We start from the raw sequence: 21,985 nt of genomic DNA, 5'->3' as shown, positions 1-21,985 counted from the left end.
TCTTTCTTGAGTTTCCTGCAGTTTCTTTACAATAAAAATAATCTGAAATAAAATAGTCGATGTTTCTGCCTTCCCCTGAGGGAGAAGTATAATGAAGCTGGAGTTTTCTGTTTTGTTTTGTTTTGTTTTTTCTTGGAAGGATCTATATTAAAAAGGTTCAAAAGTTTCCTGAGTATAGAGTTCCCACTGACCCCAAAATTGACAAGAAAATCATAAGAATGGAGCAAGAGAAAGCTTTCAACATGCTGAAGAAGAACTTGATAGATGCTGGAGGGGTCCTCAGGTGAAATTTCTACTAGTTTCTTATCTGGACAAATTGTGGGGCAGGAGGGTGGAGGAAAATCAGTTGTTTGGCTATTTTTCAAAGGGGCTTCATTGAAATCTCTTGTAAAAGGTAGAAAACCATTCACAAGGGAACTCCTAAGTGTTTTGTAAATGTGTAACATACTGTACTGTGGGAGTTATGTAAAATATGCTTCAGAATACAGACAGAAGCCGTTATAGGATTGTGGGGATTACCAACAATGAGCCAGACCTCTCCCAGCCTGGATGGCTTTGTTTCCCAAAGGCAGCTGACAATTGGAGGATCACTCCCAGTATGGGAGGATCTTTAGATGCTGTACATTGGTGTAATGGCTTCTCTTTCACAACCTGCCTTCCTGTGGCTGTCAGAGAGCATGACTGGGAGAGGAGGAAGGTGTGTTCAGAGCAGTCCTTTATCCTTGGGGCTGTTGGCAGCCAGCATGAGGTAGCAAAGCCTCAAATCAGTTGCTGTTCCTTATGCCAGGGGACCAGAGTAGCCCCAAGATCAAAGGAGCACACGGGTGACTTAAAACCATCTTTGTGCACACATACACACACTCCCTCCCCACTACCCACCCCCAAGCTGAATTGTGCTGAACATTGCTGATTCACAGCTAGGGATCTGGGCTAGAATTTTTAAAATGTGAATAGACAAATCCTAGGAGTGGCTTCTGTGAACAGCCTGACGGAGAGACCAAAAGAAGGGTTTCCCCCCTGCAAATCCTTATTAATGTGGTAGAACGTATTTATATAGACCTATTGACATCAGTGAGATTATACATGAGTAAAGGGTTGCAGTACTGGACCCATTTACTGTATTTGCATATGACCATAGTGGGGGAGGGGGAAGGGAACATTAATAATTTTTAATGAAGATAATGTCAGTTTCAAGAACCATATTAAAATCTATATACTGTAAACATAGAAGGCTCATTAATGGGTAAGTGTAGCTGGGATCTACCTGAAGGGTTTGATCTTCTGCATTTGATTTTGCCAGCAAAATCCAGGCTGCAGTCATGCAATGGCAGAATGTCTGCCTAGGAAGGGTCATAGGGTGAGGATGTTTTATTAAGTTACTCCATTAGGGGACATGGAACAGACTGGTATTTTCCAGGGAGAAAGCAAGAACAGAGAACCCTAGAGATGTGCTGAATCGGCACATGTCCTTGGCAGATTCTGTCTGTATAGTCCTGTTGAAGCCCTAACTGCAAATGAAAGTAATTCCCTTCGGCGAAGGGCAGCAGCCGTACCGCTGTCTACCCTTTCAAAGAGATGAATTCGCTCTTAAGTGCAGCTCTTTCCATGGGCTGAAGGGAGTGCTTAATCCTCTGTCTGCTCGCAGAGATGAATTAAGCCCCATATTTGCTTGTAATGTTTAGGCAAAACTGAGTGAGCCAAGGGTAGTGAGTCTGAATATTTGTCAATATAAATTAGTATTATCTGAACATTATTTTTTGTTTACATGCAGTACCTAAAAGTATTAAATAGAAAAATAAAAAGTGGAATAACAGTGTTCTGTGCAATGTCTTTCATCTGTGGATCTGAAAGCACGTCACAATTAAGCCTCATGCATCCTCGCAAAGTAACTAACTATTGTTATTAATCTCAATTTTCAGACTGGGAAACTGAAGCATAGTGAGGTTCAATTATTTGCTCAAAGCTGCAAAGCAGATCAGTTGCATAATCCTCACAGTGTGCTGCTGTTCAGTCTTTCTCTAATGATTATACCACACTCGTAATCTGTCCCACAGTATTTCAAAAAGAAAGGCATAGACGGACCCTCCATGTTTGGGATATACTGTCCATCAGAGCAACTGTATTTATGTATTTCATCTACATATTGGCCAGAAAGCATGTGGTGTCAAAGCATTGATTAAGATGCCTCCCATATGGATTGATTCAGCACCCTCTGCATGTCTACATTGCCATTTGGGAGAGCTGTGTTTGATTCCTTGTTGATTCTCTCCGTCACTGGGCCATCAGGATTGGGGAGTGCTACAGAGCAGTATGTGGAGTTGTGGGAGTGGGAGAGGACGAGTACCTTATCTAGTTAAATAGCCACCTTTCTTGTCAATTAAGAGGATCGTTGATATGAAAGGCGTCCTATCTAGTGCTTAGCTGTAAGGATGGTACGGTTTAGAGAGTCAGTGAGAGGGGTGGCTCAATGAATATTCCCTTCAGTTCTCAAGCCAAAAATCCTGTACTGCAGTATTATACTCTTTTATGGAAGCTTTGGGGCACAGATTTAAAGCTTCTTGAAAGAAAAGAGTAATCTCTGGGAGTGTTTTGTTTTAGGTTTGTACTCAAAATTATGTAAAAGCTGGTTGTTACTTTAACTATGTGTTTGCAGTACAAGGCAGACATAGTCACTGTTCTATGTGGGGGTGTGCTAGTAATGAATGCTGTTAGTTGTGTATATATACAAGTGTTGTTGATGATCTGATTAGAGGGTCTTTATTCAATAGCATTGTTCCCTTCCTGGGTAAAGATTTAAATACATGATTTTGTTTTACTGTCTTTGCTTTGGAATTGTACCTGGAAACGCTCCTTCTCGTCAGATGGTATGTGCAATTACCCACCCAGCAGGCCCACCAGTATCACGAAATGGAGACCTGCCTCCCTCCTTCACCGTCCGCTTTCCCCACATTGTCTCCTGAGGAAGAGGAAGATGCAGTGAGAGATGAGAACTGTACTTTGCCCTCCCGACTTCACCCACAGGTAGCAGATAAAATCCGAGAACTGGTGTCTCAGGGAATAGAACAAGTCTATGCAGTGAGGAAACAACTAAGGTATAGCATAATCTACTCTAACTATACTGCCTTCTTTCCATAGCACTTTATCAGCTATAGCTTCAAGTCAGATTAACTGAATGTATGTGGCAATGCTGATGCTTTCACGAATCTGTCCCCATATATAGCATTAGCTGAATTTATCCCCACATATGGCATTAGCACCTCAGTTTTTTTTATTGGACTTGACCTTAGATGTAACTACCTAGCATTTCAGCTCCTCGCACTGCCTCATACCAGATAACCATCTAGGGCTCCTTTTCTTCTTAGTGTTGGAAATGTACATTTTATTGAGTTAGCTCTGTAAAATTTCCAGGATACCTGAGGAGAAGAGCCAGGTCGTGGGATCTACTAACTTGTTCTTGTCTTGTAATTTTTAACATGTTTGGAACATATTTGAGGGCAGAGACAAAGGTGGCTGCAGAAGAAGGAGAAACATCTCCTAATATTGTAAGTGTGCTTTAACTTTTGACAACACCCTTTTCCCCCCCTCCCCTTTCCACTACTTGACAGAAAGTTTGTGGAGCGAGAATTATTCAAGCCTGAGGAAGTACCAGAGAGGCATAACTTGTCCTTCTTCCCAACTGTGAATGACATCAAGAACCACATCCATGAGGTGCAGAAGTCCCTGGGAAACGGGGAGATGGTGTATAACTCAGAAAGCATCCCAGCAACGGTATTATTGGAGCTTCATGCTTTCTTCTCCTTCTTTCTTTCTGAATCTCTGAGATGAATCCTGCAGATTTTACGTAAATTTTACTACTTGGCCCTTATTCAGCCAAAGCTCCCACTGACTTTTTATTCCCACTAGTTAAATTTTCAAAGAAAGTTTTGACTGAGTAAGTATAGATTAAATGTAGGCCTTTTTAAGCATATATGATCAATGAAATGTTGCTAACAGTTGATACTTTATGCAGTACTGAGGTATATAATGAGAACAGGAATTTAAGACAGTGTGGTTGAAGAAATGAGCACAGTGTTCAAAGGTCCTGAGTTTCAATCCTGGTTCTACCACTGTGTTGCCTTGGGGAAGTCATTTCACAAGTCTCTCTCGCTTTCCCTATCTGTAAAATTGGGATGAAACTTACAGTCTACCTCAAGTGGTCTAGTTAATGTCTGTACAATGTTTTGAATGTGTATAATGCTATATTAATGCTAAATATTATTACTCTACTATGTAGTAAATGTGTCTGACAGTAAATACAAAATATAAATCTTTATAAGTGCGCAGTACCCCAGTGTATGTTGCCCCTTAATTTTCTTCTCATACGGAGTAATTTTGGGCAGGCATTGACAAGGATTTCTCCAATTGTAAGACAGGATTTTTTATTAGCTATGAAGGAATTGCCAAGGAACTGGCAAACTCATCTCTGCCAGAGTGTTAAGTGGACAAGATTTTATGCTGCTTGATATAGGCTGCTGCGATAAACAGGCCCTCCTCCACCACCTCCAAGTGCATTTGGTCCATAAATTGGATGCATGTTTAGTATTTAGCCTAAAGGTTAACATTAAAGAACCAAAGATCAGACAAAAACACTTTGAGAGACATAGAAAAGTAACATGGACTGGAAGACCTGGGTTGGTGAAGATATTATATTGACACTGGTTAGCATTTGGAATGGACTAAATGGGAGCGAGATGGGGAGACGAGAGGATGAGATTGCAGCAGTCCAGGTGAGAGAGAACTATCGATGATGAGGAATGGATGGATGGGTTATTTATTTATTTATTTATTTATTTTGGAATGTTATAGAAAAAGTGATATCAAGATTTGGTGACTCCCACTGGGTCTTTGGCTGACTGAGGCCCAGACAGCCACCGGGTGATGCCTCACTCCAAGCCAACGCATGGAGGGCTAAGTGAGGTTTCAAGAGCCTCAGATTGTGTATCGCTGATCTGGTGGCACTTTAATTTCATAGCATTTCAAAGTGAATTGAAATGTTTAGTTTAAAAAAATAGGTAAAAACATACTGTATTTAAGAGCTTAATTCATAAATGTACTTTACACAAAAGCTGAAAAGTTTGTTTGGTTTTTTAATATCTGCCAAGACTGGTTCTCCTGTGATAGCTGGTGATCCCACCTGAGGCAGGGCAGGGCACAGAATTCCTCTACCCTTCTTAGAGTTTCTGATGTTGTCTGCTTTTTGCAGGATACATGCAGAACCTTGAGTTCACGTTCCAGCCTGTAAATGATAGAGAAAATTATTTTCAAATAGTTTGTGTTTAAAATATATCTATTTTCAATTTTAAAGTCTACTCCCATTCTGAGCAGGATTTAGCATACCAGACAGAAAGTGGTTTAGAATCCTTTTAAAAGCGCAGTCCTTCACCTTTAAGAGTTTTAAGAAATAACCCAAAAATTCAGAAAGCACTCACTATACAGAAATAAGAAGTTTTGACACTGATTTTCACTGTAGTTTGAGTCTGTACCAGTATTGTAGGGAATCCTGCTCAGCACCTGTCCCATTTCTGAGAACTGAGGTCTTTTTCCTTTCAGCTCCAGTGGACCACAGACGGTGGGAATGTTCTCACAGAAACAGTGACTGTTACATTTGCCTCACCACCTACAGAGGGTAGGAGCCTATTGATATCTTACTTGTGTTCAATTTTTGTTTTTGTTACATGCATTATGAAAGTACAGATATCTTCCCTGATTTTTAGAGATCTTGCCATTATCTTCCCTTATTTGAACACACCAAGAAGTGACCATTCTCATTTTCCCCCCACACACACCCTTTACCACGTGTCTGTGGAACTTGTTACAATTCCTGATATGGCAGATAGCAGTGATTGAAAACTGTTGACTTTGTCTTTTACAACATCCTTTAACGAGTACTGAAGAGCAGAACAATTAGGGTTGGGAGGAAATGCTCAGACCCTTAGAACATCTGTATAGAGAATCTTCTAGTGCTTGCTCAGTGGAATGTTGCAGAAGGAGATGATATTCATTTTAACTTTTTTATTGTAAAAATACAGGTTTTATCTGACAACCAGGCAGTGAGACACATTTCTTACACTCGTTCTTCAATGATATTCTTGTGAAGTATCATTTTTCTTGATGAATGCATAAAGTGAGGGCAGTATCTCTTCACAGCAATTACTATACCACTTAACAAGGAAGCGAAGAAAAGCCAGAATATGGATTTCTGAAGGAAGTTGCCTTGTCAAAATAGATTCTGCTCCAAAATCTGTTGTTGGGAGAGGTTCATTGGACTATCGTGTCTTTGCCATAGATGGGATTCTACTATTATTATTTCAGATTAAAACATATATAGTAAAACAAAATTCTAAAGCTTGTGATTTAGACCTGCTAACTACTCACATGCCTTAAGCTATGCACTGGCTTAAGTGCTTTTGCTGGATCAGGGTCCTCATTAGGTAGGAAATCTTAAACCAATTATTTACACACACACACACACACACTTTTAATGCAGCAAATAATAATCTCTGTTTCAGGAATACTTGATCTAGACAGTTCCTCCCATTGGGTAAACATGTGACACAGAAAAAATCCTTCCCTGCTCTCTTTCTCCTGTTTTTGTTTAACATAGAATCATAGAACTGAGAGGTCATCTAGTCCAGTCCCTGCACTTAAGGCAGGACTAAGTATTATCTAGACCATTCCTGACAGGTGTTTGTCCAGCCTGCTCTTAAAAGTCCCCAATGATGGAGATTCCACAACCTCCCTAGGCAATTTCTTACAGTGCTTAACCACTCTGACAGTTTGGAAGTTTTTCCTAATTTCCAGCCTAAACCACCCTTGCTGCAATTTAAGCCCATTGCTTCTTGTCCTATCCTCAGAGGTTAAAAAGAACAATTCCCCCCCCCCCCCTTGTAACAACCTTTTATGTACTTGAAAACTGTTATCATGTCCCCTCTGTCTTCTCTTCTCCAGACTAAACACACCCAATTTTTTCAATTTTCCCTCATAGGTCATGTTTTCTAGACCTTTACTCATTTTTGTTGCTTGTCTCTGGACTTTCTCCAATTTGTCCACATTTTTCTTGAAATGTGCCCAGAATTGGACACAATCCTCCAGTTGAGACCTAATCAGCGCAGAGTAGAGTGGAAGAATTACTTCTCGTGTCTTGCTTACAATACTTCTGCTAATATATCCCAGAATTATGTTTGCTGGGTTTTTTTGCAACCGCATTACACTGTTGACTCACATTTAGCTTGTGATCAACTATGGCCCCCAGATCTCTTTCCACAGTACTCCTACCTAGGCAGTCCATTTACCATTTTGTATGTGTGCAACTGATTGTTCCTTCCTAAGTGGAGTACTTTGTATTTGTCCTGATTGAATTTCATCCTATTTACTTCAGACCATTTCTCCAGTTTGTCCAGATCATTTTGAATTTTAATTGGATTTATCCTCCAAAGCACTTGCAACCCCTTCCAGCTTGGTATCATCCACAGACTTTAAAAGTGTAATCTCTATGCCGTTATCTAAATCATTAATGAAGATATTGAATGGAACCGGACCCAGAACTGATTCCTGCGGGACCCCACTCGTTATGCCCTTCCAGCATGATTAAGATGAACTTCTTGAAAAAACCTGGCAGTTTTAGAAAGGGAGCAATAGCAGCCATGTTAAAGATTGTCTTCTTGCAAGATGTTTAAATAACACAATAGAGATCTGTGGTTTAGTTAACTTCAGTAGTGCTAATCAAGTTGGCTATCTTGTATCTTTATCTCCTCAGGACAAGGCATCATAGACTGGTTAGGAATATTGTATAGAGGACTCTATTGTAGCATATTAAAGGGGCACTATTAATGTTATACTTAAAGATTTACCCACACAAACAGTTCTCCTATGTTGCAGTTCTTGCCTGAAGGATTCCTGGCATGTAGCTCTTGCCCCACACTACACAAACACACACACAAAACTGATTCTTACCCTTGTTGTAGCAGGAAAAATACAAAAACAAATGTTTGGCTTGATGTGTGAATCTTCATAAATAACCTGGTGCACCTGATTCATGATGCAAAGCTCTGTGCACACCAGTGTATTTACAGTGAGTTGCACACTAAGCTGGGCCTTTGTTTTTAACTTCTATTTTAGCTGCTGCTGCAATGGATCTCTTTGAACTGAAAAACACCCCTTATGCTTGGAACTCTTAAGGTAAGAATTTCAGTATGGGCAACTGTCAGAATACAGGAGGTCAATTTTTAAGGCTTCATAATTTGAACAGTGTCCCTTGTTTGAGGAAGGCTCACGTGTTACAGAAAGGGAGATCTTACAGAGCCACCTGATTCATAGCATTCACCTTTATCCTCAAAACAAGTAGCGGCTGGAGGTATTTGTGTATTGTATGTGGACACACCAGATATTTGTGCCTCCAGAAGCCATTTAGAAGCAAGAATGTGAGAATGGGTGGGCTTATAGTATTTGGTTCCTGGATGCTGGCAGTAATGAAGGAAAATCAAATCTTGTTTTATTTTGGCTCCACAGATGACTCCCCAAGACAAATGAGCCCATTAAATATATAAGCATCCAGTGAGATACCGTATTCTACCTGAATTCAGAGAGACTTCTGCAGAAACTGAATGCATGGCTCCATTGGGTATAGTTAGATGGTCTTTTCCAGCCTGATTTGTCTTCTATTTGATCCTGTAAGGATGTGTTAATCATAGAAATGTTTGGCTGGAAGGGACCTTGATAAATAATCAAGTCCAGTCCCTTGTGCTGTGGCAGGACTAAGTAAACTTAGATCATCCCTGACAGGTGTTTGTCCAGCTTATTTTTAAAAACTTCCAGTGATGGCGACCACGACCTCCCGTGGAAGCCTATTCCAGAGCTTACCTATCCTTATAATTAGAAAGATTTTGCGTATGTCTAACCTTAAGCTCATCACTTCTTGTCCTACCTTCAGTGGACATGGAGAACACCATCCTCTCTATAACAACCCTTAGCATATTTGAAAACTGTTATCAGGTTCCCTCTCAGTCTTCTTTTCTCAAGACTAAACATGCCCCATTTTGTTAACCTTTCCTCATAGATCAGGTTTTCTAAACCTTTTATCATTTTTGTTGCTCTCCCCTGGACTCTTTCCAACTTGTCCACATTTGTTCTAAATTCTAATGCCCAGAATTGGATACAGTACTCCAGCTGGGGCCTCACTAGTGCCAAGTAAAGTGAGACAATTACCTCCAGTATCATACATACAACACTCATGTTATTACACCCCAGAATCATAGTCGCCTTTTTTGCAGCTGCAGCACATTGATGACTCATACAGTTTGTGATCCACTATAATCCCCAGTTCCTTTATTATTATTATTATTCTGCATTGTGCATTTGATTTTTCCATCCTAAGTGAAGTACTTTGCACTTGTCTTTATCAAATTTTATTTTCTTGAATTCAGACCAATTCTCTTAATTCGTCAAGGTCATTTTGAATTTTAAACCTGTTCTCCAAAGTGCTTGCAACCCCTCCCAGCCTGGAGTCATCTGCAGATTTTTATCGGCATATTCTCTACTCTATTATCTAAGTCATTAATGAAAATATTGAATAGTACTGGTACCAGGACTGATCTCTTGCAGGACCCCACTAGATATGCCCTCCTAATTTGACACCATAACGGCTCTTTGAGTAGGTTCTTTACCCATTTGTGCATCTACTTTATAGTAATTTCATCTAGACCACATTTCCCTAGTTTGTGTATGAGAATGTCATGCAGAACTGTGTCAAAATTAAGGTATATCACGTTTACTGCTTCCCCTGCATCCACTAAGTAAGTAATCCTATCAAAGAAGGAAATTAAATTAGTTAGCCTGATTTGTTTTTGACAGATCTATGCTGACTATTCCTTATAACACTATTATCCTCCAAGTGCTTACAAATTGATTGATTGTTTAATAATTTGCTCCAGTATCTTTACAGATATTGAAGTTAGGCTGACTGGTCTATAATTCTCAATGTCCTCCTTGTTCCCCTTTTCAAAAATAGGTACTATGTTTGCCCTTCAGTCTTCTGGGACCTCTCCTGTCCTCCAGAAGTTCTCCAGGATAATTGCTAATGGCTCCAAGAATGCTTCAGCTAGTTCCTTAAGAACTCAAGGATGAATTTCATCAGGCCCGGATGACTTGAATACATATAATTTATCTAAATAGTCTTTAACCTGTACTTTTCCTATTTTGGCTTGCATTCCTTCCCCCTGCTTGCTAATATTAATTGTGTAAAGTATCTGGTAGTCACCTTTTTAGTGAAGACTGAAGCAAAATAGGCATTAAGCATCTCAGCTTTCTGATGTCAGCAGTTTTTAGTAAGGCTATGATTATGTCACGGAAGTCACGGAATCCGTGACTTCAGTTGACCTCCGTGACATTTTCTGCCCTGGGGCTGGAGCTCCCAGCTAGCTCCATCCTCTCAGCTCCTAGCCCCAAGCCTGGATGGACCCTGAAGCTGCCTTAAATGACAGTCTAAAATGGCTGTCCTCCAATTTCTTCTTCCACTTTCTTGAACAAAAAATAGTCCCTGATACATTCCAGGAATTCATTGGAAATTTTGTGTTTTGCTGTATTACTTTCCCATTAATAGACTAGTTAGTCTGCCATTACTACCTGGTCCTGTGTTTTGGCTATTTCTGTTATTTGTCTTAGAAATGCCTCATCCACCTCCTCTTCCTGATTTAGTAGTATATAGTAGACCCCCACCATGACATAATTCCTATTTTTTTTTTAACCCTTTTATTTTTGCCCAAAGACTCTCAACTGGTCTGTCTTGCACCTCCTTCTGGACCTTAGCACAAGTGTATGTATCCTTTATGTACGGTGCAACCCCTCCTCCCTTTTCCCTCCTAGCTGTCCTTTCTGAACAAGCTACGCCCTTCTATACCAATATTCCAGTCATTATCCCACCAAGTCTCTGTGATGCCAATTGACTAATAATTTAGCTTATGTACTAATACTTCCAGCTCTTCCTGTTTATTCCCCATACTCCTTTTGTTTGTGTGCAGACATCTAAAATGTTGATCAGATTCCCCCCTGATTTCCTTCTTGTTACTCCTTTGACCCTTTTGTAATTTTCCACGTCCTCCCCTCAACACCTAACCAGCTGTTAAGGTCACTTTTTTTAATACTTACCTGAGCTTTTGTCACCTGCTGTCATTAAACCTAGTTTAAAGCTCTCCTCACTAGGTTGTGAAGTCAGTGCACGAAAATGCTCTTACCCTTTTTGGTCAGGTAGACCCCATCTCTTCCCAGGAGACCTTTCTGGAATAGCATCACATGGTCAAAAAAGCCGAAGCCCTCTCATCGACACCATCTGTGCAGCCATGTATTCATCTATAGGATGCAGGTGTCCCTTCCTGGGCACTAACCCTCATCTGGAAGGCTAGATGAGAACACAACCTGTGCCTCTGACTCCATCACCCGGGCTCCCAGAGCCCTGTAGTCACACAGTTGATCTGCTCAGGGTCAGACCTGGCAGTATCATTAGTGGCCACATGGATGACCATCAAAGGATAGTGATCAGAGGGTCGGATGAGCATTGTCGTCTTTTCCATAATGGCTCAGGTGCAGGCTCCAGGCGGGCAGCGCAACCATCAGGACATAATGTCAGGTTGGCAAATGGATGTTTCTGTTTCCCTCAGCAGGGAGTCCCTGACTACCAGCACCCTATGTCGTTTCCTCGTAGGTGCATTGGCAGTGCACCTCCCAGCCTAGGGGGAGTGAATGGCTGCTCCTACTCAGCCATGGGGATCTGCTTGTCACCTGCCGTTGCCAGTACAGCATACCAGTTCTTGGTCTTGATGGATAGCAGCCAATCTCCTCCTTTGCAGAGCAGCCAGTTCTCCCATCTCCTCTTGTGGTGCTGTAGTTATCTGTAGTTAGCTGGCATCCTCCTTCCCAGATATATCCATTTGCGTTATGACATCACATTCATGTCTGCCGAAACTGAATATGATGTCACAAACAGGATGACTTCATTGCAAGACTGTGTAAAAAGAAAAGCTGGACTTTGAGGATACCAGCTTCTATTCAAGCACAAGTAGCAAGGGTAAAAGACATTGACTGTCCAAGCAGTCTCCTTTGTGTATAAGTTTGTTTTTTTTTATTGCAATTTGTGCCAATATAGAATTGTTCCTTCAAATGATCAAGCAACAACCTGGGGAAAACTGGGTTGCTTGCTTACTGTGGAGAAATCCATTTCTTTCAATGTATGTCTCCTTCAGCCTTTCTCCTATCCTCTCATAAGCATGGAATCTCTGTAATTATCTAGCTTTATAGGTCTGTATCAGTTCCCTTAGTTTTCTTTCATATCTGTTGTGATATATGTTCCATATACATATGGAATTAATGAACATCTACAGAACAGATCCATGTGATGTATTTAATACACTGACTAGGAAGCTGGAACATTCTTACATGTGCTGCAATAGTATCGTATAGGACATCAGGCAATAGCCCTTCTCTCTTGTGCACAAGGATTAATTATATAATATTAACAAGAACCACAGTATTACTGTACCAACTGCACTATATTAAGATAATTGTATTCAAAGAGAATCAGTGATTATTTCATAAGCAGCTAGAGTTTGGGACTCAGTGTATGTTGAAGGACTTCTCATGTTGCTGGAAATATGTGATTTCTTGCTGAAAAAAAATCATCTGCTAATTTCAAAGGTAAAATTGCAAGATATCAGGAGGACACTGGGTTAGCACAACTGATTATCTGTCTGAGACTTGAATCATTAATTGCAAATATTTTGGGTCTCACCGGGACTGAATATATGATGAGCCAATGGAGGTTTTTTTTGGGAAACCATTTAGGCAAATCTTGATTTTATAAAGTTTCAGGAGTAACTGAAACTTCCATAAAATAGTGGTTTGCATGGGACAATACAATAGTCTGGAAATCAGAAGGGCTTCTATATAAAAGGGCTTTGAAAAACAGTTACCTATATTGAAGTTACCCCACTGCCATGAACAGTGGAAAGAAACCTAAAGGATTTCTAGCATAAGGCTTTATTGAAGAACCATGTCATTCATAGTTAATTTTGTCTTTCTTCCTATTCCCTATGCTTTATCTAGGATGTATGTGTGTTCAAACAATTTGCTTGCTGCTTCGATGGAAATTCTTTCGCTTATAGATTCCCATGAATTTGTAACAGGAATGATAGGGAGCAATTGCTTTATTTCCCTTAATAATTTCCCTGTCTTTTTAAAATGTAAACTCTCTAACTTTATACACCCCTGTATTTACTTTTTCTCACGTCTAACCTATTCCCCTTCCTTTGGCATCTAAGTTTTTCTACACAAAATACAGACTATTTATTATGCAAAAGTAAATGTTTTATATGTTTCAATGTTGTGATATAATGTATTTGAGCTTTTGTTCATGAGGTTCAGGTAGGTATTAAGAGCTCTATAAACTAACAAAATCTTTGTCATAATCTCTGTTCATTTGGTCTCTGTGGTGCTGCAGGGAGTTCACCAGGAGAATCAATCATCACCAAAGTGGAATCCAGTCAGACTGGGGAGAAGTTGCCTCCAGAGACAGCTCAGCTGTTGTCCTCGCTCTCGTCACTCCAGCCCAAGATATTTGCACAGCTTCAGGTAGTCAAGTTCTTTAACACCTTCACCAAGATGGCCAGAATTTCAACCCATGCTGTTCTGGGAATCCTGATGGAGAGGTTGAGGACTGTAAGCTTCCTCTCCGCTAACTATCCCATACGCTTGCTACATTAACTTTTTCTCTTAGCATATACGAGGCATGCCTCAGGTGGCATGTGACCAAGATTCATCACCAAATGTGATCCACTAGTTGGATCGTTAGCTTCCCCGGCCTCGGTACTGACAGGGATTGCAGCGTGAACATTGATCCATGCCCCCCAAATTTTTGCTAAGGGAAGCCAGAACTGAAGTAGCTGTCAGCCCCCTCCGCAGCAACTTTCATGTATTTTTACATATTTTGGCTTTTACTTGGCGTCTAAGTGATCCTACTGCTATCCTGTGAGCACTGTTAAATCCAGAGATTGTCATATAGACGAGTTAGGATAGATGCAGTCAGTGAGCCAACCCCACAGCCACTCCTCTTACACTAGTGGTGTCCAGCCGTTTTCATGAAGGCCAAAAATGTTATTTTATAATGGGGAGAGGCCACCATTGTGAGGGAATGGCAGTGTAAGGCTTCCATTTATTTCCCTTCTCTCTCACTTGTAAAATTGTATTGGTAACCAAAAAGCAGCTCCCAACTCAGACCCAGAAACCGTAGGTTTCCTTCTCTAAGAACCTCAGTCTTGTCCTACTCCAACCAGCCCCCAGGAACTCAAATCATTGTTTTCCCCACAAAAACTTGGAACTGCAGATCTTTCCCTCCTTCCCCAAACCATGTTCCTCAGTCACATCCTCCCCACCCACACCTCAATAATTCCTCTTTTCTGGTTTATTTCCTCTTATCTGACCAGAACCAATTCTCTCCTCCCCCAAAATCAATTGAAGTCAGTTACTGAGGGCCCATGATGCTCCTACATGGAATTACCGTAGGAGCATGACACCCTTAAAATCAACTGCTCTTGACCCCCATCTGTATTTGTGGGTCCCTTGCTATCACTGCCCATCTTCCCTCTGCTCTCTGTCCTGGATACCCCACCTTCTCCTGCAGTAGCTGCTGTTTTGCTTGCTTTCCCCCCATCCTCCTCCTTTGAAGACCACATGGCACCAGTCCTCTGCTCTTTCACTGCCTGCTCTCTCCTCTTAAAGGAGCAGCTACTCAGAGACAGACTCCTTTGCTGTTCACACCCACTCTCCTCCTGGGAAAAAGCACTATTGGGGAACCCAGCCTTCATTCATAATCAAATGCAAATTTCTGTTTGTCACGTCGCCCCAGGGGCCCCAATTCAGAGCCCTGAGGGTCACAAACTCTTCATACTATGGTATTGATTGATGTAGAAACACTGTAATATTGACTTTACTGTCTTCTGTTTCACAGGGATTACAGCTGCAGCCAACATTCACCTCCGTGGATGGAGCAACAGCCCTGATAGCAGTAAATAACCATTCTTCTCCCAAACCTGCAAGTCTTCTGGATTCCATAGGGAGTGTGATAACCAACCACTCTCTAGTACTCAGTCAGGGACACAACCTTCACACAGGTGCCAGTCTAACCCAGAGCAACAATGCTGCCTCCGCTATTGGAAATCTGCCTATATCAGATCAAAATCTGGTCACTATGGGCCAACTGGTAACTGTTGGAGGTGTAGAGGATACAGGAAGCCTGGAGGGAGGGATCCATCAGTTTCTTTTGGGAGATGTCCAGACCATTCCAATACGGATTGTAGACAACCATCCAGCTCTTAGTAAGTTTAAATCTGCCTACGTATTTAAATGCACAAATTGAGAATTAATTTTCTTAGTCATTTGCGTTCTGGGGTGCCGTGGGGAATCTGTCATCACCAGGATACTCTTTTGAATAACTGAATGAACAGATCCCACTTAGTTTCTAAAACAGCTAATGGAAATTTTTGAAAGTTTTTTTTTTTTTTTTTTTTTGCTGAAAATGGCCTTTTTAAAAAAACTTGTTTGTGTCAAAAACTGTTGAACTTCTAAAAACTTCAGTTTGTGGAATTTTTCATGACTTTTTACTCAAACTTCATCTTTTTTTTTTCATTTACTGAAAACTGCTTTTTACTAAATTAAAAATGTTAGTTTACTAAAAACAGGTTTTTGTGGTAAATAAAATATTTTTGTTTAACAATAGCCCTATATGTTTTGGTAGACTAACAGTTTCAACAAGAACATTTTGTTAGGAGAGCTGGTTTGTTTGTTTGTTTGTTTGTTTGAAATGCATTTAAACTCTGCAAAACATAAGCAACTTGAAAATGTTGTGTGACTCTTCTTCCTCCTTCCCCCCCCCCCCCCCCCCGCTAGTTTCTAAGTCTGACTCAAACTGTCTTCTGGGAGGTCTCATTTTTCTTCTGGTTTCTCCTAATGGAGTGCAGGGGTGATCAGTTGCAACTTTTTAAATTATGTAATTTCTTGGAGTTTTAAACATTTATCAGAAAAATGTATTAAGAAAATCATAGTAAAGCCAAACAAAAATGTTCTCCTTTCATAGAATAGAGAGCCCCTGAAAGCCATTACCATCATGACCTTATATTCTGTGAATCTGTGCCATAGAATTTGGTACAGAATACATCATCTGCTAATAAATTGTGCTCCAAAATCTAAGCTTTCATTTAAACAACCCTAAATTTTTGAGCCCTAATGGTTGTGAAATAAACCCTCCAAATGTGGACCACATGTAGACTGAAGCAATCTTGTCTTCCTGACTCTACAGACAGCCAGAAATAACTGCGAATAGGCCCATTTTTCTCAGTCTCTGCGAATTATGAAATGTGACTTCTGAGCAGTTTAGCAGAAATATCCAACTAATAATGTGCTTATCCTACAATCCCAAATTGCTTCCCATATCTTTGCAAGTGCCCAAAGCCACAACTCTCTCCTAACCATCTGCCAAGCTCCATCCAGCTTCCTCACTGACAACTTTTTAAGTGCACTTATGTTTTTTCAGTACTAAATCCTGCAATACTTTGAAAATTCAAAATGTAGGAAAAGCATTGAATATACTGAAATTAACATCAAAATTATGCAAGGGAGCATTTACTAATTGTATCATCTGTTTCTAATTTAAGTCAACCAAAATGTCAATGTTTAAATGTATCTAAAATTGCCCTGGACTTTCAGTCTGTTGCACTGGAATGTTGTTTTTGAAGCTATTCCAAATTCTTATAATTGACCTTGACTGTTGTCCTCAAAAAATTCTGTTTTTATTGTTGGTATAAGATTCCAGAGAGGTCATCAAAAATATCTCTTCAGTCATTCTGTGTGGCCTTTCAAAGTAGATGGTGCTGTCTCTCTAAAATACATAAAAGCAAAGTATTGGTGCAAAGTTATGTACATTTTTAAATAAATATTTTATACAAAACAGAAAAAGAACAAAAGGGAGTAAAATTATAGAAATGAGACAATTTAACAACAAAATGTAGCTCTTTTATATCTTCCTGGAGGCCTCTCCACATCCCTTGAGGGTATCTCCATTTTATTTGTGCTGTACACCCCAATCACTTCATAGTCACCATCCTTCTTGGCCTGGAAAGTGTGTGGGACTCCCTTCAGCACAGAACGGTGCCACTCATTAATTGTCGGGAGGAGATGTTTCTAAACAACACCAGATACTTCACCTTCTTAAGGGGCCAAATAATCCTGTTGGAGAATCCTGGAGAGTGAGAAGCTAGGAGACAATCTAGAGAGAGATCCAGAATTTTCTCCAATTAGTCCAGTGCTATTGGGCAGGCCCAAATTGAGATCATTTACAGGAACAAATCAACTTTTTTGTGCTGGACTTTGTGGATTCTGAGATACTAGTCCCAGATACACATTCAGGATGAGTCAGTTAAAATCAATCCTTACAATCCAGCTTCTGTCTCTTATCTGACTGGTAGTTAAATACTAGAGTAGCTTTGCTGATGAAAATATGTAACCTGTCCAGCATGGTCATTTCTGTCCAGTGTAGTCATTTCTATGTACTGGGGATGAAGTTCTAAGCTATTATTTAAAACAACCTTTCTATTGTAATCTTTCTCTTTCGTACCCACAATTGTTCAATGACACCTTCTTCCCCAAAAGTACTTGTTTAAGATGACAAGTTTGTGTATTTAAGTGGACGGACCAAATTCAGTCTTGGTGTACTTGCATACAGCTCCTACATCTTCAGTAGGATAGTACTTACTTACATGGCGGCTGAATTTGGCTCAGTATATTTATAAGAGACACCTAAGATTCATTCCTGAAGAATGGATTCCTCATATTGTTAAAAAAAAGAACTCCTTAGAGAAAGTAACTTTATAGATTCTAGTCCATTTGTTCTTTTTGTACCTAAAAATATTTCAGATTTTTGTTCAGAAGTTTATTATTTCAGCAAATTCAATTCTGCTTGCTTCATCTTTTAACACAGCAAGTGTATGACTTTGTTAAACTACTGAAATGCTGATCTCTCCAATGCCTCATGTGCTAGCCTAAATCATCATGTTTTCTGAAGCTACAGTCATTTTTTGCTTCTAATTGTATACAGTTCTTAAGAGCTAAGTGTTATTGATGGAGTTTTGACCTTAATGTTTTGTTTTGTGTTTTGCTTTTAAAGTTGAAGAAAATCCAGAGGGTACCATTTGTGTGGGCCAAGTTAAACAAGAACCCAGAGAACAAGCATTGTCTGTGGAGGCAGATAGAATCAGAGACTGCCAGAACTCTGCCACTATTTAAATCCATGAAGGCATTAAGGATTTGCAACTCAGAGGACTCTAAAATGTCTTGGAAAAGAAGGCGGATATTCTCCAAACAATGCCATTCTTCAAAATGGCATTGTGACAGTCAGTATAGGCACCATACACTAGTTCTGACAGACAGCTGCTTTGATTTACAGCTGATACGGTTCACTGCCAATTCCAGGTCATTCAGTTCCCATGTGGAACACCTCCTCCTTCTTCCCTTCCAAGTTTTGAGTAATTCAGATACTATCCAGATGGTCTATTTTGCACAGTATTTCAATAGGTCTTCCAAAATTAAATCCCTAGGTTTTGTAATATGAATCAGAATGCTACTCTCACTAATCTCTTTGAAACCCTCACCTATTCTGCTACTCCGAAGACAACGGAATCTGCCCTTAAATGCATCAACAATGGCAGTCATTTTGAGAGAAAAATAAAGTCTTTGGAAATCAAGATGCAGAACTTTAAAAGTGCCAAGGGCAATGGATGCACGAAAAATGTGGACTGCATCTGATAGGAATGTTAGTGATGGAAAGGTAAAATTGCCAGGTGAAAATAAAACTGAGTGATGAACAGGAGTAGATGGATTGCAGAGTAGAAGAGGATTATGTTTTGATGCATTTAACATTCTGGCTTTATCATGGGGTTTACTTTCTCAGCCTGCAGCCTTTATTCTGAAAGGGCAGTAGCCAGCTGGTCATAATGAGTAAATGAAGTAGTTGCATCTCCTGTGGAAAGATTGGTAGTAGTATTTTAGCTTACTTATCGTTTACATTCAGATAGGCCTATGATTTAATATGCTGATGGTCATGGCGTCGGTATTAGTGATACCATGATTAAAAGCAATATTCCAAATCTGTAAGCCATCTGCTGTGCTGAGATAAGCAGTAGAAAAACAAACAATATACAGAAGAGCTGTCTTTGTGGTGGTCAGAAAATCAATGGGTCTCAAGTTTTGCCTAAGACAGCTGTTAGGACTGAACAAGGGTCTGTGTTGTTTCTTGTCAGTTGTGTTTCAGGAGCTAATTGAATTAATACTAGAGGAATATTTTTTTCCTGCATCGTCAAAGTCAAGTCTGTAACAAGCAGCAAGAACTGAGTTATATTTTATGTGCCAGGCAGAATTCGTAGTGAATGACTCATACTTACAAATATTTTTCAATCAGTTTTAAGCAATAAAGGAAATAAAACTGATGCAACATAACTACCAAATTAAATAACAGTTGGTTTGCTTCAGATGTTGTTTATAGCAACATTCAGAACCATTATAGGTTCAGCTCTACAAGCATATCCATTATTAACCACTATTTCTAGGGATTGATAACTCAGCCATAACAATTCGCTCGTTTATATAACTTGCAAGATCAGTTTGGCTATGGTTTTACTTATAGATTTGCAAAGGAAAAAGGATTACAAATATTAGTTGTGCATATAAAGGATAAAAACGGTTCAGATTGATATTAATGTGCGTTCAAAGTATGCACAAACGTCTTTAAATATTCGAAATCTGAAATAATCTTGAATTCCTTACTTTTGTGCATTTAAAGCTAAAGATCCTTGAAATCTCCTATTGTGCTTAGGATCTCCAAATATCTTTACATGCTGCATCAGTTAAGGTTTTACCTCTAAAAATCTTTTTACTCCAGAGAGTATTGCTAATACTGTTAACATTGTTAAAATCTAATTTTTGTGGTTTAAATGGAACGTTCCAACAGGGACCGCTCTTTTTAAGTAAGAGCCAACATTACTTCATGTGTGCAGTTATAGAATCTCCATTTGTGTGGAGTCTCATAGATTGCATTTAAACTAATTTCTTTTGTGATCTGGCTTATACATTTCTGTGTAGGTAAATTCAGTGATATTTTGCTGTGCATTTTGTATTTCCGTTAAAATTGTGGCATCTCATCTAGAATGGATGTTTTGTCCTGCTTCATTTATAGCTCTGGAGTGCATAGCATACAGATTATCTTTTTCTTTAAAATTCGGTCAACAGTATGTTAGAAGTTGATTCTTCCTCCCACTCAGCTACTGTTGAATATCATTTACCTTTTCCTGCTACTCTTACAATTTTAGTTGGTACATTCCAGGATAAATTATCCTCCTCTGTATTCTGTGATAGTGACATCGAAATCTTGATTCAGAACAGCAAATTACTATTAAAAAATTACCAGTGACAGGTTTAAAAGAATTCTAGATTCCTGATTAACGTAAAAATCTAAGGCAAAAATTTTGCATTGATTAAATACCCATCAATTGTTGCTTATTTCCCCAGTGACAATGCTGAGGAATGACTATTCTTTTGCCAGTTACTATTCCTCCTAATATAACACATGATCTGATTCTACACTAAACAGGAGAAAATTCAAAGGATATAGACTTTACTCTTGGTGAATACAGGCTGTTAAAGGAAATGGTCCTTTAGGCCATTTTGAATAGCAGAGAAAAGGAGTGACTTTTCTCAATCTACCTTGAATTGCACAGTGCCCTGAAAAGAATCAAACCAGAAGAAGTTTTTTGTCAAGAGAGTGCAGATAGAGATAAATTTAAAGGGGTCCGTTATGAAGTGAAAGAAATTACATATAAATGTAAAAATTTTAATCTCTGGGTTTTGCCATCCCATATCTCCTGTTTTTTATTTATAGAACATTGTAAAATAACTGTATTTAAAATATTTCTGTGGATGATACTCAAATTGTAGTTTCAAAATTAACTTCAAATTCTTTAAATTCTAATTCTTTTCCCTCTAAATGTATACTCTGGTTATGTCACTGTTGTCTTTGCAGAGCGCATAGTCTTTCCTTTTACAAAGTTATGTTTATGTTACTTGTGTTATGTTTCGCACAGGCTGAAGTGATCTGGCCACATAGGCCCACTTGTACTCAAATTGGTATTTTGGTTCGCTAGGTTCCAATTGAAGGTTACAGATAAAAGGCCCGATTCTCCTCTCATGCACATGTATAAACTACATGGATTTCATTGTAGTTACATCAGTGTTAAACTAGTGTGAATGAAAGATTAATCGAGCCAGGTGCTGTTCTGAGTATGTTGCATAGTCATTTAATTTGAGTTTACATGTAAAACAGTTAGATATGAGCTCACAATAGGCATTAGAAACATTTCTAAAGTTAACTCAGGTGTGCTCAAAACACTTGTTTTGCAAGCCTCCTAATTCTGAGCTTCCACAGGGTTTTAAATGAACTATTTCTTCACCAATCTTTTCTTCTTATGTCAGTTGCTCACGAGGAGTGATTGGTCCGCTTCATAAGAAGGGCTGTGTGCATGCAAAAATTCTTGGTTAAAATGCAGAAAAATCACCTAAAAGACATGGGTCCATGGTTCTTATTCAAGGCTGGAAACCAGCAAGGTTGAAATGTCGTCTTTTCCTTTTTGTGCTGTCAAGACACAAGCTTGATCGCGTGGTCTGAAGAATCTTTCAGTTTGTAAAAAGTTTAAAGAGAGACAAATCTATATATATTGTAACTTAATGTATAGTGTTCTTTGTTGAAATGTAAACTTTTTTTTTTAAAGAAACAGCCTGTATTGTGTGATGATTGTCTTGGCTGTATTTTTTCCTACAGGTTGAGGTGCTGTTTGTGTTAATGCTGCTTATTTAAAATAAT

The 21,985-nt window shown here is 39.3% G+C and overlaps 1 protein-coding gene across 4 annotated transcripts in view; it reads left to right on the top strand.

Annotated features, from left to right (window-relative positions):
* The window catches only part of CARF (calcium responsive transcription factor), a 50,807-nt gene extending 28,911 nt beyond the window's left edge, over positions 1-21,896 (top strand). For 2 of the 4 annotated variants that reach the window (XM_050969587.1, XM_050969588.1), the window contains exons 9-15: positions 140-283; positions 2,862-3,092; positions 3,606-3,768; positions 5,590-5,665; positions 13,526-13,656; positions 15,032-15,088; positions 18,242-21,896. In XM_050969587.1, coding sequence (XP_050825544.1) covers positions 140-283; positions 2,862-3,092; positions 3,606-3,768; positions 5,590-5,665; positions 13,526-13,656; positions 15,032-15,088; positions 18,242-18,685 — 1,246 coding nt within the window. In that variant the 3' untranslated portion in view covers positions 18,686-21,896. Of the gene's footprint in view, positions 1-139; positions 284-2,861; positions 3,093-3,605; positions 3,769-5,589; positions 5,666-8,157; positions 8,218-13,525; positions 13,657-15,031; positions 15,399-18,241 lie in introns of those variants that run through there. The other 2 variants (XM_050969589.1, XM_050969590.1) reach the window with 2 other exon arrangements.
* The last annotated feature ends 89 nt before the right edge of the window (positions 21,897-21,985 follow it).

The sequence above is a fragment of the Gopherus flavomarginatus genome, chromosome 10 (genome assembly GCF_025201925.1).
Source record: "Gopherus flavomarginatus isolate rGopFla2 chromosome 10, rGopFla2.mat.asm, whole genome shotgun sequence".
NCBI lineage: Eukaryota > Metazoa > Chordata > Testudines > Testudinidae > Gopherus > Gopherus flavomarginatus.
The sequence above is the reverse complement of the archived record's forward strand: the minus strand, read 5'-3'. Positions and strand labels throughout refer to the sequence as shown.